At 42.2% G+C, this 13471-nt stretch overlaps 1 protein-coding gene across 5 annotated transcripts in view; it reads right to left on the reverse strand.

Moving 5' to 3' along the window:
* WIPF3 (WAS/WASL interacting protein family member 3) overlaps positions 1-13471 on the reverse strand; it is a 161877-nt gene that overhangs the window by 77974 nt on the left and 70432 nt on the right. For 4 of the 5 annotated variants that reach the window (XM_054494670.2, XM_054494666.2, XM_054494672.2 and 1 more), the window contains one exon: positions 11296-11442. In XM_054494670.2, coding sequence (XP_054350645.1) covers positions 11296-11385 — 90 coding nt within the window. In that variant the 5' untranslated portion in view covers positions 11386-11442. The remainder of the gene's footprint in view (positions 1-11295; positions 11443-13471) is intronic. The other variant, XM_054494674.2, reaches the window with a different exon arrangement.

Here is a 13471-nt window from a genome sequence, read left to right on the forward strand (position 1 = left end):
CTTTATAAAATATTCTTACTAAAATTTGAATGCATTGAGGGTGTTCTTTTTTAATTTTATTTTTTCTTTAAAAAATAACTTTCATATCACAGCCAGGTCCAATGTTGATGGTGTTCTCATACAACACAACGCAGAATGTCGTTCTGGCTTTCAAGGCTTAGGCTCACGGCAAATGGAAAATCGTGGTTGGTTAGCTCATAGTGGGTTTGCCTGGTGAATTACAATATCTGCACTAAACTCACTAGATTAGGAAGAAAGGCTAGGAACTGAGTGCCTACTACGTCCTTCGGACTGACCTAGGCACAGACTCTCTGTCTTCAGATCTCTCATTAGCTGCTTTGTGACCATTGGCCCCAAGATCCTCCCTCATTCCTCATCCGACTCTGGTCTGCTTAGGAGAGAGCTCACAACATTATCTAGGCACATCTAATGCCTCATATGCAGAGAAGCAAGCTTAGGCATGAAAGGTGAATAATTCAGAGGGCAAGAGGGCTCTTTAAAGATGAGACTTCAGGATCCCATATTCAGGAAATACTTAATGAAGAGGCAACATATGGTACAAAGTTTTAGTCTAGGAATAAGAAGCCAATTCTATACTCATCTTTCTCATGACCAAGCAGTGACCAATGTCACGCCCTGGTTTCTCTGGATTCAGGTTCTAAACTCTTCAGAGGCAGAGACTTAGTAATTTTGAGTGGCCAAAGCTCAGTTAAATTTGCATGATAGCCTGATCAAGTTTAAGAACACAGTCTGCTGTCACTGAGCTCAAGGGGCAGCCACTGTCCCCACTATGTGCCCCGCACTGCTAGCAGCAGAGACCCTATCCTTCTGAGCTCATCTGCCATTAGCTGTAAATGAAGACAAAACAAAACCGAGTTCCTTTGCACTGCATCTTCTTTTATCATGCTGATTCTCTATCAGAATCTCTCTAAACCATGAGTTTTATTCTGAGGACAATGTGCAATATGTTTTGGTTTTGTTTTTTTTCTATTAAAAGGGTAGAAGAACCAAAAAGCAAGTGGGGAAAACAATGGAGCCACACAGAAAAAAAAAAAAAAGACAGAAAACAGCAATCTCAGGAGGCAGCTTGGAGGAAATGTGGAAGCTTTAGCCAAGGTATGGGGAGCCGAATCCATTGACTTCCTGGCTTTTAGATTCAGAGAAGTAGAAGTAATCCTTGAGAAGATCTGCATCGAAGGGCTTTTGGCTTAGCGTTTCAGAGCACAGCCGGGAGCCGTTCGGCCAGAGTCCCAACAATAGCCCTGCCCAGTAAGTGACCTGCCCCCAGTGCCTGAGTTAGCTCATTCTTAAAATGAGAACAACAGTACTTGCCTCAAAGGGTTACTGTGAAGAATGACTCAATTACTATGTGCTAGCCCATAGGCCAATGCAAAGGTCATAGTAAATGCTAGATAAGTGTTCATTGCCTAGTCATCAGTACCACTTACTGAACCCGTTCACGCAGCTGGAGGCAGTGGGGCACACAGAAGTTAGGCTCAATGGCCAGAAAGGCAGGAGAGGAATCCAGCCTCTACCCATGACTGGCTGTGTGACACTGGGCACGTAAGTAAACTTTCCGTGCCTCAGTTCCCTCATCCTTAAAATGGCACTACCGGTCCCTACCTCATTGGATTGTTGTAAATATTTAGATAATTTAGACAATCCATGTTAAGTGCTTAACACAGTACTTGGGGCACAATAGCTATTTAGTAGATGCCTGTTATTATGAAGCATTATTGTCACAGGATCCAACTTAGCCAGTGGGTAAGTGACAATTCCTTCCTTTTCAAAAACCTTTTCTTCTAATTATAAAAGAAACAAATGTTCCATGTAGACATCTGAGGAGATGTAGACTCACACAAAAAAGAAAATAAAAATCATCCAACCCTTTCCACCCCAGATACCCAGTGATGACACGTTTTCCATGTCCTTACAGCCTTTATGTGAGAGTGCATAGGCGAGCCTGTGCACACACAGTTTTGTTTTACGTAATTGGGACTACACTGTCTACATGTATCCTGTTTTTCTCACTTCATGTTACCTGTCCTTTTATTAAACAATCTAGGAAACGTGACTTCCTGGCTGCCAAGCCAGCCTTCCACTGCAGAGATGTGGCGGTTGGCTTGGCAGCCAGGAAGTCACGTTGCAGAGTCCAACACCACTAGATGTGGAGCTCAGCATGGGCCACCCCTCCTTACCTCACCTTATGACAGCTTTTCCTCCCTGGGCAGGGCTGGTTCTCTAACCATCAGGAACAACCTGACGTGTTGGAGTTTTTTTTTTTTTTCCCTTTTATGACAAGAAAGGTTAAAGAAGGGAAGAACAGTTTGGGGAAAGGAGTAAGTGGCTCCAAGGATCCCAGCCTCCCAACGATGGTGGCCTTCGCAAGCACAGCAGTGTACAGATGAAAAGACAAACCTGGTGGAGGGAGGAACGGTTCACTGGCAGTTTTCTAGGACTCACTAGTTACCCTGGAATCTTAAAAGATTTCCAAGGCAAAGAGCCAGAAGATTTGGGTGTAACAGAAAGCTCCAGTTAGGAATCATTGCTCCAGAGACAAACCCCAGGGTCACCCTTTGGCATTGTACCCCCTGTCACCTTCCTGCCATAACCCTCAGCTCAGACACCGCCTGCAAGCGGCTTATGCTCCAGGCTCCTGTGAAACTCGACAAAGGCCCTTAACAAGTGCTCGCAGGCTTTTCTTGCCAAGTCCTGGGCATTATGAGTCTGTAATCGCTGCCTCCTGCACACCACTGCAAGCCCTCTCCTCTTTGTTCCTGCCACTCCTCCCACCTCACAGCTGTGAAAAAAGAAACACATTTAAATACCATCCTGAATGGCCCTTTGGAAGTATGAGTGGCAGGTCCTGCCACACCTCCTTCTCTTCCAGACCAAGGCAACCTGCTGCCAACACTGGCTCATTTTTCACTAAAGCCATGTTCCTGCTCCTGGTGCTAACCACCAAAGAAGAGAGGGAAAATCAAGTTTTTAGAATTGCTTAAAGACAAAGGTGTCATTTTGCAAACTGTTAAGCAGCAACCAAATGTCAACTTAATACTATCCTAACAGCTTGGCCTGATGCAAATGCCTTCTCCTTATTCCGGTGGCCACTATCAGTTCCTGGTAAGCGTCCCCAATCCCTCATTAGTGACACTAATCGAAGTACCAGAGTGTCAGGAGAACCTAAGTGAGTGACAGTGTGTAAGAATTTTTAAGCCCTTCATTATTCCAAATGCACCAGCAGACATGCAAATTACCTTTTCCAGAATATGGTGTAATATGTAATTCTACTAAGCACCCTTCCACCTAGCGACCCTCCGCCCCTGCATTTTTTTTTTTTTAACAACAGCAAACACAAAATTCCAAAAAAAGCTCTCATGGGACTTCAGAGAGAACTTCATTTTCTCCATTTTCTTTCACAGATTGGCATGTTTTTCTATACCTCATGCACCCCAGCATGTTAAAGACGGTGGGAAAACCTCCCAATATATGTCACAGCTTATATTTCCTACTGGAAAGCCTGCTTTGCCGAGGAATCATGCAATCCTTAGACTACAAGGAGAAAAATCATGCCACTGAATTTCCTGAAAGCAAAGACTCTGGCAAACAGGAACGAGGGAGGAAAATAGCTAGGGGTGCGATAAGCTTCTCACTGTAATCTCCCCTCAGCATTCTATGAAACATCACTCCCGGAACGGGCAGGCAGATATATACGGCACCTCAGTGTCTTCCTACTTAGAGCGTTGCTTTTCATGGTAAAAAGCGATTATCAAGCCAGTTTCCCCTTTGTATTTAAATAATAGGACATGGCCTGCCCTAGGTGAACTGTTTCTTCCTTAGGATATTGAAACTTGAATGGCAACATTAAAAAATAATGGTATAAAAATCCACATTCTATTTTATAAATAAACACAAATGCTGTAGCCATAAACCCTACTGTCAGGATTTGCCTGGGCAACCCAACTCCAAAGAATTTCTCAGCTGGTCAGTGACATGTAGGAGGAGTGCACCACTCATGGTTAGGGACTGTGGCAAGAAAACAGAAATCACAGGCCCCCGAGGGGCTTCTTTGCTCATCTTGGAATCTACCAAGGGGTCAAAGTACAGTTGAAAGCAAAAGTTCGGTAAAATTCTGATGCATTTCAAATATCAAATCCATTCTATTTCCTTTAGATATATTTTTAGGTTACATCTTATAGGTAAAGCAACAGTAATAATTTAATTTTAAGTGGGCCAACACACCCTGTGGGCAATTTTGACATTGATATTGGATTTTATTTTTTATTTATTATTACTATTTTTTTGAGCCAGGCTGGAGTGCAGTGGTATGATCTTGGTTCACTGCAACCTCCGCCTCTTGGGTTCAAGCGATTCTCCTGCCTCAGCCTCCTAAGTAGCTGGGATTACAGGTGCTCACCACCATACCTGGCTAATTTTTGGATTTTTTAGTAGAGATGGGGTTTCACCATGTTGGCCAGGCTGGTCTCGAACTCCTGACCTCAAGTGATCCACCTGCCTCGGCCTCCCAAAGTGCTGGGGTTACAGGCTTGAGCCACTGTGCCAGGCAATATTGAATTTTAAAGAGATGAGACAAAGGAGCTCAAAAACTAGGGAACCAGAAGCAAGAAAAGAGGGAAAGGAGACGAAGAGAGCCCGTCTGGCTTTGCTTTAATCCTGCTCCACAGCTTCAGCTGGCTCCATCAGCCCTTCTCTCCATTCCAAACTCTTGAAAAAAGAAAAGATGCTCATCAGTGATGGAGATGAGGAGGAGGAAGAAGGGGTGAGGGGAGAGGTAGAAGGCTGAAACTAAAAAACGTTTAGCCTAATTTCCCCCTAACCTACTCCCCAGGTCTTCCAGAGCCGGTGTGAAATTTGCATTTCATTACAGAGGATCAGACATATCACACAAAATGATCCCCATCTTACAAAGATTACATATAATAAAACCTGACATGCTGGTCTATGCGCACTGACAAAAGCTCTCTGCTTGATCAGAGAATCCTGACCTCCTAACCAAAATGTAATCAACCTTCCAAAGCTTCTCCCAGGCCCATCTGTGCACTCCCTTGTAAAATCCAGTTTGGCAAAACCCCCTGCTACGTCGGTTTAGCAAGAACGACCCCATCTCGATATCTGATCACCCTTGATATATGATCAGGTGCCTCATCCTTCACCAACCCCCAGGGTATGTCCGATCACCCTGGCTTGTCTTCAGTAAGAATCTTGTTAGCTCCATTCAGCCAGAATCTCCTTTAGCCCTGATGTTTCTTTTTAGTATATTCACTGACCCCACCCTGCTCCTGGGCTACACATTCCCTCTTGCCCATGTTGTATTCAGAGTTGAGCCCAATCTCTCTCCCTCACTGCAAAATCCTATCCACCTGTTGTGATGGTCCTCAACAAAATCTTTCTTACCATGCTTTCTACCTTCGAATATACTTTTTTCTTTCACAACATAGATGTTTAGAGTCCTGAACACTGATTATAAAAAGTTTTAACTCCATTTCTTAACCCAATTTACATAAATAATTGTTCATTCATTCATGTATTCATTCATTCAGTGAGTTGAGTACTTATTTCGAGCCAGGCATGAGTGACACAAAACATCAAATATAGACCCCAGTCAAATTTTTAAAAAAGTTAAAAACTACTACCTGCTCTGAAGTGGGGGGTTTGCAGATATAAAAGATATAAAAGCCAGTAGTGTAGGAGGAAGGGACACCTGAGCTGGGATGACTGTGAGGAGCCTTTCCAGGCTCTCAATGGCTATGCAGAGGCCTTAAGTAGGAGACTCCAGGACAGGGGCACAGGAGGAAGTCTTAGAGACAGGCAGGGGCCAGACCATGCAGGATGGAGTGGGCCACAGCTCAGCAGGGTCCAGGAAGTTCTGGAGAGGAGAAGCAGAGGATGTGCGCATGCAAGATCTCTGGCTACTGCGGTGGGTGGGTGATGGGTAGTGGGAATGGGAGGCTGAATGAGCCCAGCTGACTGCAGGACAGGTGTTGGCAAACTTCTCTTGGAAGGGGCCAGGCTGTAAATATTTTAGGTATGTGGGCCAAGAGGCAAAAATCTAGAATATAATGTATATACTTATATAACAAAAGAGAAAACAAACTTCCACAAAATATTTATTGACAAAACTCAGAACATAGTAATAATAATTGAGTAAAATTTTTAAAATTCAAGCCTACTAGTGAGAAGAATGGAATTCTTTGAGGAATAACATTTTGCTTAATTGGTGTTCTGCTGCTGTAGCATAAAAACAGTCATAGACAAATTGCATGAGTGTGGCTGTGCTCCAATAACACTATTTATGGATTGAAATGTGAATTTCGTATACTTTTCATGTGTCACAAAATATTACTTTTCTTTTAACTTTTTTCCAGCCATTTGAAAATGTAAAAACCGGTTTTAGCTGGAGGACGATAAAAAACAGGTGGTGAGCTGGCTGTGGCTCAGGGGTCCTGGTTTGCCAGCCTCTGTTGCAGAAGGTCCCACATTCTGCATGTGTCTGATTGCTTGCTTATGAGGTCATTCATTCTGGGCAGATTACCACAGGGTGATGCTCTGTGCGCCTCCTTGTATCCAGCAGAGGCTTGTGATAGGAGGTCATTCCATTACACGTGACGGTAAGTTTGATCCATTTTAAAGAGACACTTTCCCCTTTGCAGTACAAAGCATCTGTGGGTGATACTTCTGACCCTGAGAACATCTTTTTCCCCCACAACCTTTCACTCAGTGGTTTTAGCTTTCATAGATGATTCTTGTCTGAATCAATCATGACATTGGAAGTTACAAATTAATTCGGGTATGATATTTTTCTCTTTTAACCTTTTAAATTGTCCAGTGCCACAAATAGAAAAGCACATAAAATAATTTTGTACAGTTTAACATATTTCTATAAAGTGACACTGTATGTCATCGCCACCTGTGTCAAGAATTAGAGTCTTGCCAGCACTCTAGAAGCACCCAGGGCCTTTCTGATCCTGAGTCCCCCACTCTCCTCCCAAACGGTGCCATCTCCTGATTTTATGGTTATCCCTTTCTTGCTTTTCCTCATAATTTTTCCAGCTTGTCTTGCATTCCTAAACACTGTAGCTTACATTTTTTTCTGTTTTGGAGCTTTATATACATGGGATCATACGGCATGTATTCTTTTGTCAGGTGGCTATTCCTCCATGTTGTTGCATGTATTGTTGATTCATTTTCACTGCTGTATAATACTTTATAGCATGACCATAACACACATTTTATCAATTCCATTCTGCCACTGATGGACACGGGGGGTTGTTTCCAGTTTTGTGCTATTCGTGCTGCTACAAATGTTCTTAACATGTCTTTTGGGTCATGCAGGCGCACACTTCTCTTGGATATCTACCTAGGATGCACATGTTTAACTGTGGTAGGTGCTGTCAAATGGTTTTCCAAAGGATTGTATCAATTTACACTCCTACCAGCGGTGTATGAGAGTTTCCACCACTCCACATCCTTGCCAACATTTGTCATTTTCTTCTTTTTAATTCTGATACGATTTTAATGGCTGCTTCATATACCATTTAGAGGATATATAATAAATTATTGAATCTGCTGTCATAAAAAATGTGGGTTGTTTTTTGTTTCTTTCTTTTTGGTTATTATTACAAGCAATACTTTCATTAATCTCCTATAGCTATATATTTCTGTATATCTATGATTAGTTACTTAAATAAAAATTACTTGAAGTGAAGCCACGTCAAGAAAATTACTTGAAGTGAAACTAGGTCCATTTTTTACTGACAAATTGTATCTTAGGGCATTTCACTAAGTTTTGCTCCCACCAAGAGTTATAAGTGCCTAGTTCCTAATACTCCAGCCAACATTTAAAAAGTATCTCACTAGGCTGGGCACAGTGGCTCACGCCTGTAATCCCAGCACTTTGGGAGGCTGAGGCGGGTGGATCACGAGGTCAGGAGATCAAGACCATCCTGGCTAACACAGTGAAACCCCGTCTCTAATAAAAATACAAAAAATTAGCCAGGCATGGTGGCGGGCACCTGTAGTCCCAGCTACTCGGGAAGCTGAGGCAGGAGAATGGCGTGAACCTGGGAGGAGGAGCTTTCAGTGAGTCGAGATAGTGCCACTGCACTCCAACCTGGGCGAAAGAGCAAGACTCCGTCTCAGCAAATAAATAAATAAATAAATAAATAAATAAATAAATAAATAAATAAGTAAAAAGTATTTCACTAAACTGATGGATAAAAATGGTTTCTCATTATTTTAATTCGTTCTTATTAAACCGTAGTGAGGTTAAAATATTTGTATTTCTTCAATCTAATCATATCCTGTGCCCAACTTTGTATTCATCATTTCCATAGTAATCTGTGAGAGCTCTTTATATGCTAAAGACGTTAATTATTTGCCTTTAATATGTATTGTAAGTATACATATTATTTTTCTGCATAAATGTAGAAAATATGTTTTAAGAAAATATTAAAATTTACATGATTATTTTACTCCTAAATTGACCTGTTCTTCAGAAAGAGAGAAAGAGTGAGAGAAATGAAGGAGAGAATTCAAAAAATTTAACCAGATGTAGAATTATTTTTTATTACGCATTTAAGCATCTTTAAAGAGGGAATTCCCTAATGAAATATTAAATGTTATTGTCAACATTATCAAATTCTCTTCTGATCTTTGCTATTTATTACATATATTAAGTAGTTGATTTCATTATGCACAAAATGTGTTTTGTTTTTTGTTTTTGTTTTTTTTTTGAGACGGAGTCTCACTTTTTTGCCCAGGCTGGAGTGCAGTGGCGTGATCTCGGCTCACTGCAAGCTCCGCCTCCTGGGTTCACACCATTCTCCGGCCTCAGCCTCCCGAGTAGCTGGGACTACAGGGGCCCACCACCATGCCCAGCTAATTTTTTTGTATTTTTAGTAGAGACGGGCTTTCACCTTGTTAGCCAGGGTGGTCTCGATCTCCTGACCTTGTGATCCACCCGCCTCAGCCTCCCAAAGTGCTGGGATTACCGGCGTGAGCCACCACACCTGGCCAAAATGTGTGTTGTTTCTAATCCATCATTTTATGTCTACTTTTCCATATCAGCATAGATGTAAGTTGTTTTTGTTTTTGTTTTGAGACAGAGTCTCACTCTGTCACCCAGGCTGGAGTGCAGTGGTGCGATGTTGGCTCACTGCAACCTCTGCCTCCTAGGTTCAAGGAATTCTCCCTGCCACAGCCTCCTGAGTAGCTGGGATTACAGGCACCTGCCACCATGCCCGGCTAATTTTTGTATTTTTTAGTAGAGATGGGGTTTCGCCACGTTGGCCAGGTTGGTCTTGAATTCCTGACCTCAGGTGATCTGCCCACCTCGGCCTCCCAAAGTGCTGGGATAACAGGCGTGAGCCACTGTGCCCCGCCAGATGTAAGTTTTAATTACCACCACTGCATAATGCAATTTTTAATTAACAGTATGGCATAATGCATTTCATTTAGTTCTCGTAAGCCATTTAAGATCTATTTTTTCGCTAGAATAAATAGCATTGTTGGACATATCCTTGCATAAATTCTTTTTGGCATTTTTAGGGTTAAATTCTTAAATCAGTCTCAAAAATAAAACTACCTGATTACCAGGGGAAAAACTGTGATACATACACATTTACTGTTTTCTTACAGAGAACACTCCAGAAAGACCTGTTCAGCTTTTACTGAGCCCTAGACATTTGTCTGTCACCAGCAATGTTTAAAAAGGATTATTTTCTCAAACCTCCAATAACATGGATTTTGTTCAGTTTATTTATTCTGGCTAAATTTATGGGTACATCAGTATTTGCAGTTATTCTAAGTTGTACTTCTTCAGTGCTTGCAAGATCCATATGATAGTTTCATGTGTGTTTACTTACAAACCATCACTTTGTGGCAATGACCTTGAATTTGACTTTGGGTCAAATTCAGCAGTGAAACTTCCATACTCATTCCTATTCTTTGTTTATATTGGTTAGAAAGCTCTCAAATGTAATTTATACTATGTGCTTTCTTTCTACTCTCTTGCAGGGCAAGAGCCAAGTTCCAGGCAGGTCTAAGACCTTGGCACCTCAGATAGGGTCAGTGTACAAAGCTAATGTCACATGGGGTGACATCTCAGTCATACTCTCACCCTCACTAGGGCCTGTGGTCATGCAGCAGGGGCCGCAGGCTCTCCCTTCATAGCCAACACTCCTCAGGGCCATGTCATCTGCGCATCTGAGGGAGGGTTGCATCCGGTGGGGAGGATGGCAGGGAGGTTCTGTTCCTGGCTTCTGCTGACTTGGCTCACACCATCCCTAAGCAGCCCTGTCTCTGTGTGCCATACCGTCATCTTGTTCATCTTCCACTGAAAACAGAAGCTGCGGAGCGGATGTGAGATGCCCCTCACTGAAGTGGTGTGAGGAATGGAGAATGAGTGTGAGAAGTGCTCTTGGTTTTCTTTAGAGGAAAAGTTTGCTATAAGCATTAAGCACTAGCATTTTTCTGAAACTGTGTGTGCGGTGGTGATTTTTGCCCGACAAGGGGACATCTGGCAATATACAGGGCCATTTTTTTACTGCCACAATTGGGGGTTGCTACTGGCATCTAGTGGGTAGAGGCCAGGGATGTTGCTAAACATCCTACAATGCATAGGACAGCCCAAACAACACGAATGATCTGACCCCAAATGTCAGTGGTGCCAAGGCTGAGAATGCCTGTTCCAAAACAAAACGACCACCCTCAGTGGCCCCTTCTAGACACAAACCAAACTATGAAACCAAGAGAGAGCATTCAGCAACACAAACTGAAATAGCCTTGATTCAGTCTTGTGTAGATAGGGAAACTTCATGTAAGGATTTTATATTTCATTGTGGCATTTCCTATTACACTAGGGGACTGAAGCTCAAGCTATCATTATCACCATCCAAATTCCACACTGGAACTTGACTTCACAACGCCTCATTGGCTGTGCACTTTGGCATGGCCCATTGCGTGAGGTTTCCAATGAGACAGAAAGTCACTCAGACTCGTAAGCCTGTACCAAGCAGCAGGAATGAGAAGGGAAATGAGGTAGACATCAGTAGACCAATGAGGTGGAGGTGGAAGCTGCCGAAGAATGGGGGAGAGAAATGGCTGAGCCAGACTGGTTTGGAATCAGACTCTAAAGCTGCCAGATCCAGCTACCTAAGATGCCACCTGCCACAGGGAAGCTAGGCAGTGCTACTTCTGAACATTTAAAACCTTCTGCTCAAGTGTATTCAAGCAGTTTATGCTCCACAGTAAACCAATCAGAAAAAAAGGTCTTACCGGGGGTGCTGATGGTGGGGGAGGGGGAGGAACCCCCAGAGGCGGGGGAGGGGGAGGCAGAGGAGGTGGTGGCGGCGGTGGCACTGGCATGTGTCACGGTGTTGATGTCTCCTGCTTATGAATGGTCCCAAGAGAGTGGCTTCTGCTCTGAAAAAGAGAAAAAGGATGGCTTTAAACTTGGATTTCTTTACTTATATGCAGGAAATGCATATCTTGCAGACATGCATATTATTGGCAGCTTGATTCTTTCACCTGTTCATTCATTCATTCATTTGTTCATTCATTTATTCACAGAGTGCCCACTCTGAGGCAAGCCTTGTGCTAAGTGCTGGAGATTGACAAAAGCAGCCAGGTTCTAGAGACAATTAGGTGTTAAAACTGATAGAATTTAGCTATTTGTGTCTCAATACAAATAGAATATACATATATATGTATATATATATATAGCAATCCTTCATTCCATAATAATTTTTCCAGATAACTGACTTCTACCTCTTTAGCATTAAATTTTTAGTTTTATCATTTTCAGTCATTCTGCATAGACTCCCATTTTCCTAAGCAGAGCAAACAGAATGAAATGTAACCTTTTCTGAATGTCACAGGCTCAACATGAACTCATGATGCCAGCCTCAAGCAAGGCTTAGGGCGCTAGTCATTTTCCTGCCTCTTTCTCTCCTGTCAGCTCTTACTTTCCCTGCTATTCCTGTGTCATCATTTCTACCCAGCCATCTGGATGAGGATGGGCCACCCCTCTCCTCTGCCTAGACTTTCTATCCGGTATTTGCTATGCAAGGGGCTTTTTGGCATGATTCTGCCAATATGATTCTGTTTCAAATAGTTAATATTATAGGAGGTCTGATCTCTGGATAAATGTGTGGAGCCTGTATGTGTGCATGCATATGTGTGTATGTGGGCATGTGTCTTAGAACCCATAGCAAGGCACACTGCAAGGACTTAAAATCTGTATTAAAGAAAAACCCCATAGTTTACAAGAATTGGAAAAACCTATATGAGAACCTAAAAACAATCAAAGCAGAAACTGAAATAAACCTTACACTTGGGCAGGGGTGATTTTGTATTCCTGCTGTCCCTTTGGTCACTGGAGGACCAGAACAAGGCCTGTCCCTCTGTTTTTTCATCTTTAAAATCCTGTGGCATTTATATTTTTTTCATGTTAATATTCTTGTCTCCACAGAGGCCAAAAGCATTTATGCAATGTGATGCTTTCCTGTTAGCATAGTCCACTGAATTTTGCTCACCTAATATGTTAGTTATTTTTATCTTTTTATAAATGGCAATTATGTGACACACTAATCACACTTATTTCTACAAGAATCTTCTAAGGTCAGGGCTTCAACGCCCTAGCATCCCCATTTTTATAAATAAAGAAAAGGATGTTCAGAGACATTAACTCTTTTGCTCAAAGTCACCTATACTATAACCAGCAGACCTGGGATTGGAACCAAGGCTTAACAAGTTCTAAAGTCCAAGAATATCAGATTTATCATTTTAACCCCTTTTAAGTATACAATTCAGTGGCGTTAAATGCATTCACAATGCTGTGCAACCAGCATCACTATCCATTTCCAAAACTTGTTCATCATCCCAAACAGAAACTCTGTACCCATTAAACAGTAACTCCCCACTGTCTCCTCCCCTCAGCCCCCAGTAACCTCTGTTCTACTTTCTGTCTCTATGAATTTGTCTAGTCTAGGTACCTCATATATGTGGAACCATACAATATTTGCCCGTTTGAGTCTGGCTTATTTCATTTAGCGTAATGTTTTCAACCTTCATTCATGTTGTAGCATGGATCAGAAATTCATTCTGAATTATTCCATTGTACGTATTCACCACATTTAGTTGAGCCATTCTCTATTGATGAGTGCCTGGGTTGCTTTCACCCTTGGGGTGTAGTGAGAAATGCTGCTATGAATATTGGTGTACAAATATATCTTCAAGACCTTGCTTTTCATTCTTTTCAGCGTGTATGCAAGAGTGGAATTGCTGGATCATATGGTACCATCTTTTTTCCCAGCAGGATTAATCTAAAATTATATAAAAATTGCAAATGGCATAAAATACGTGTGTCAGTGCAACTTTTTTGGGGAAAGAGTCCATGATAGTTTTCCTAAGAGTTCCAAGGAGGTGCATAAGCTGATTGTTGTACACAACT

Source organism: Pongo pygmaeus, chromosome 6 (assembly GCF_028885625.2).
Source record: "Pongo pygmaeus isolate AG05252 chromosome 6, NHGRI_mPonPyg2-v2.0_pri, whole genome shotgun sequence".
Lineage (NCBI taxonomy): Eukaryota > Metazoa > Chordata > Mammalia > Primates > Hominidae > Pongo > Pongo pygmaeus.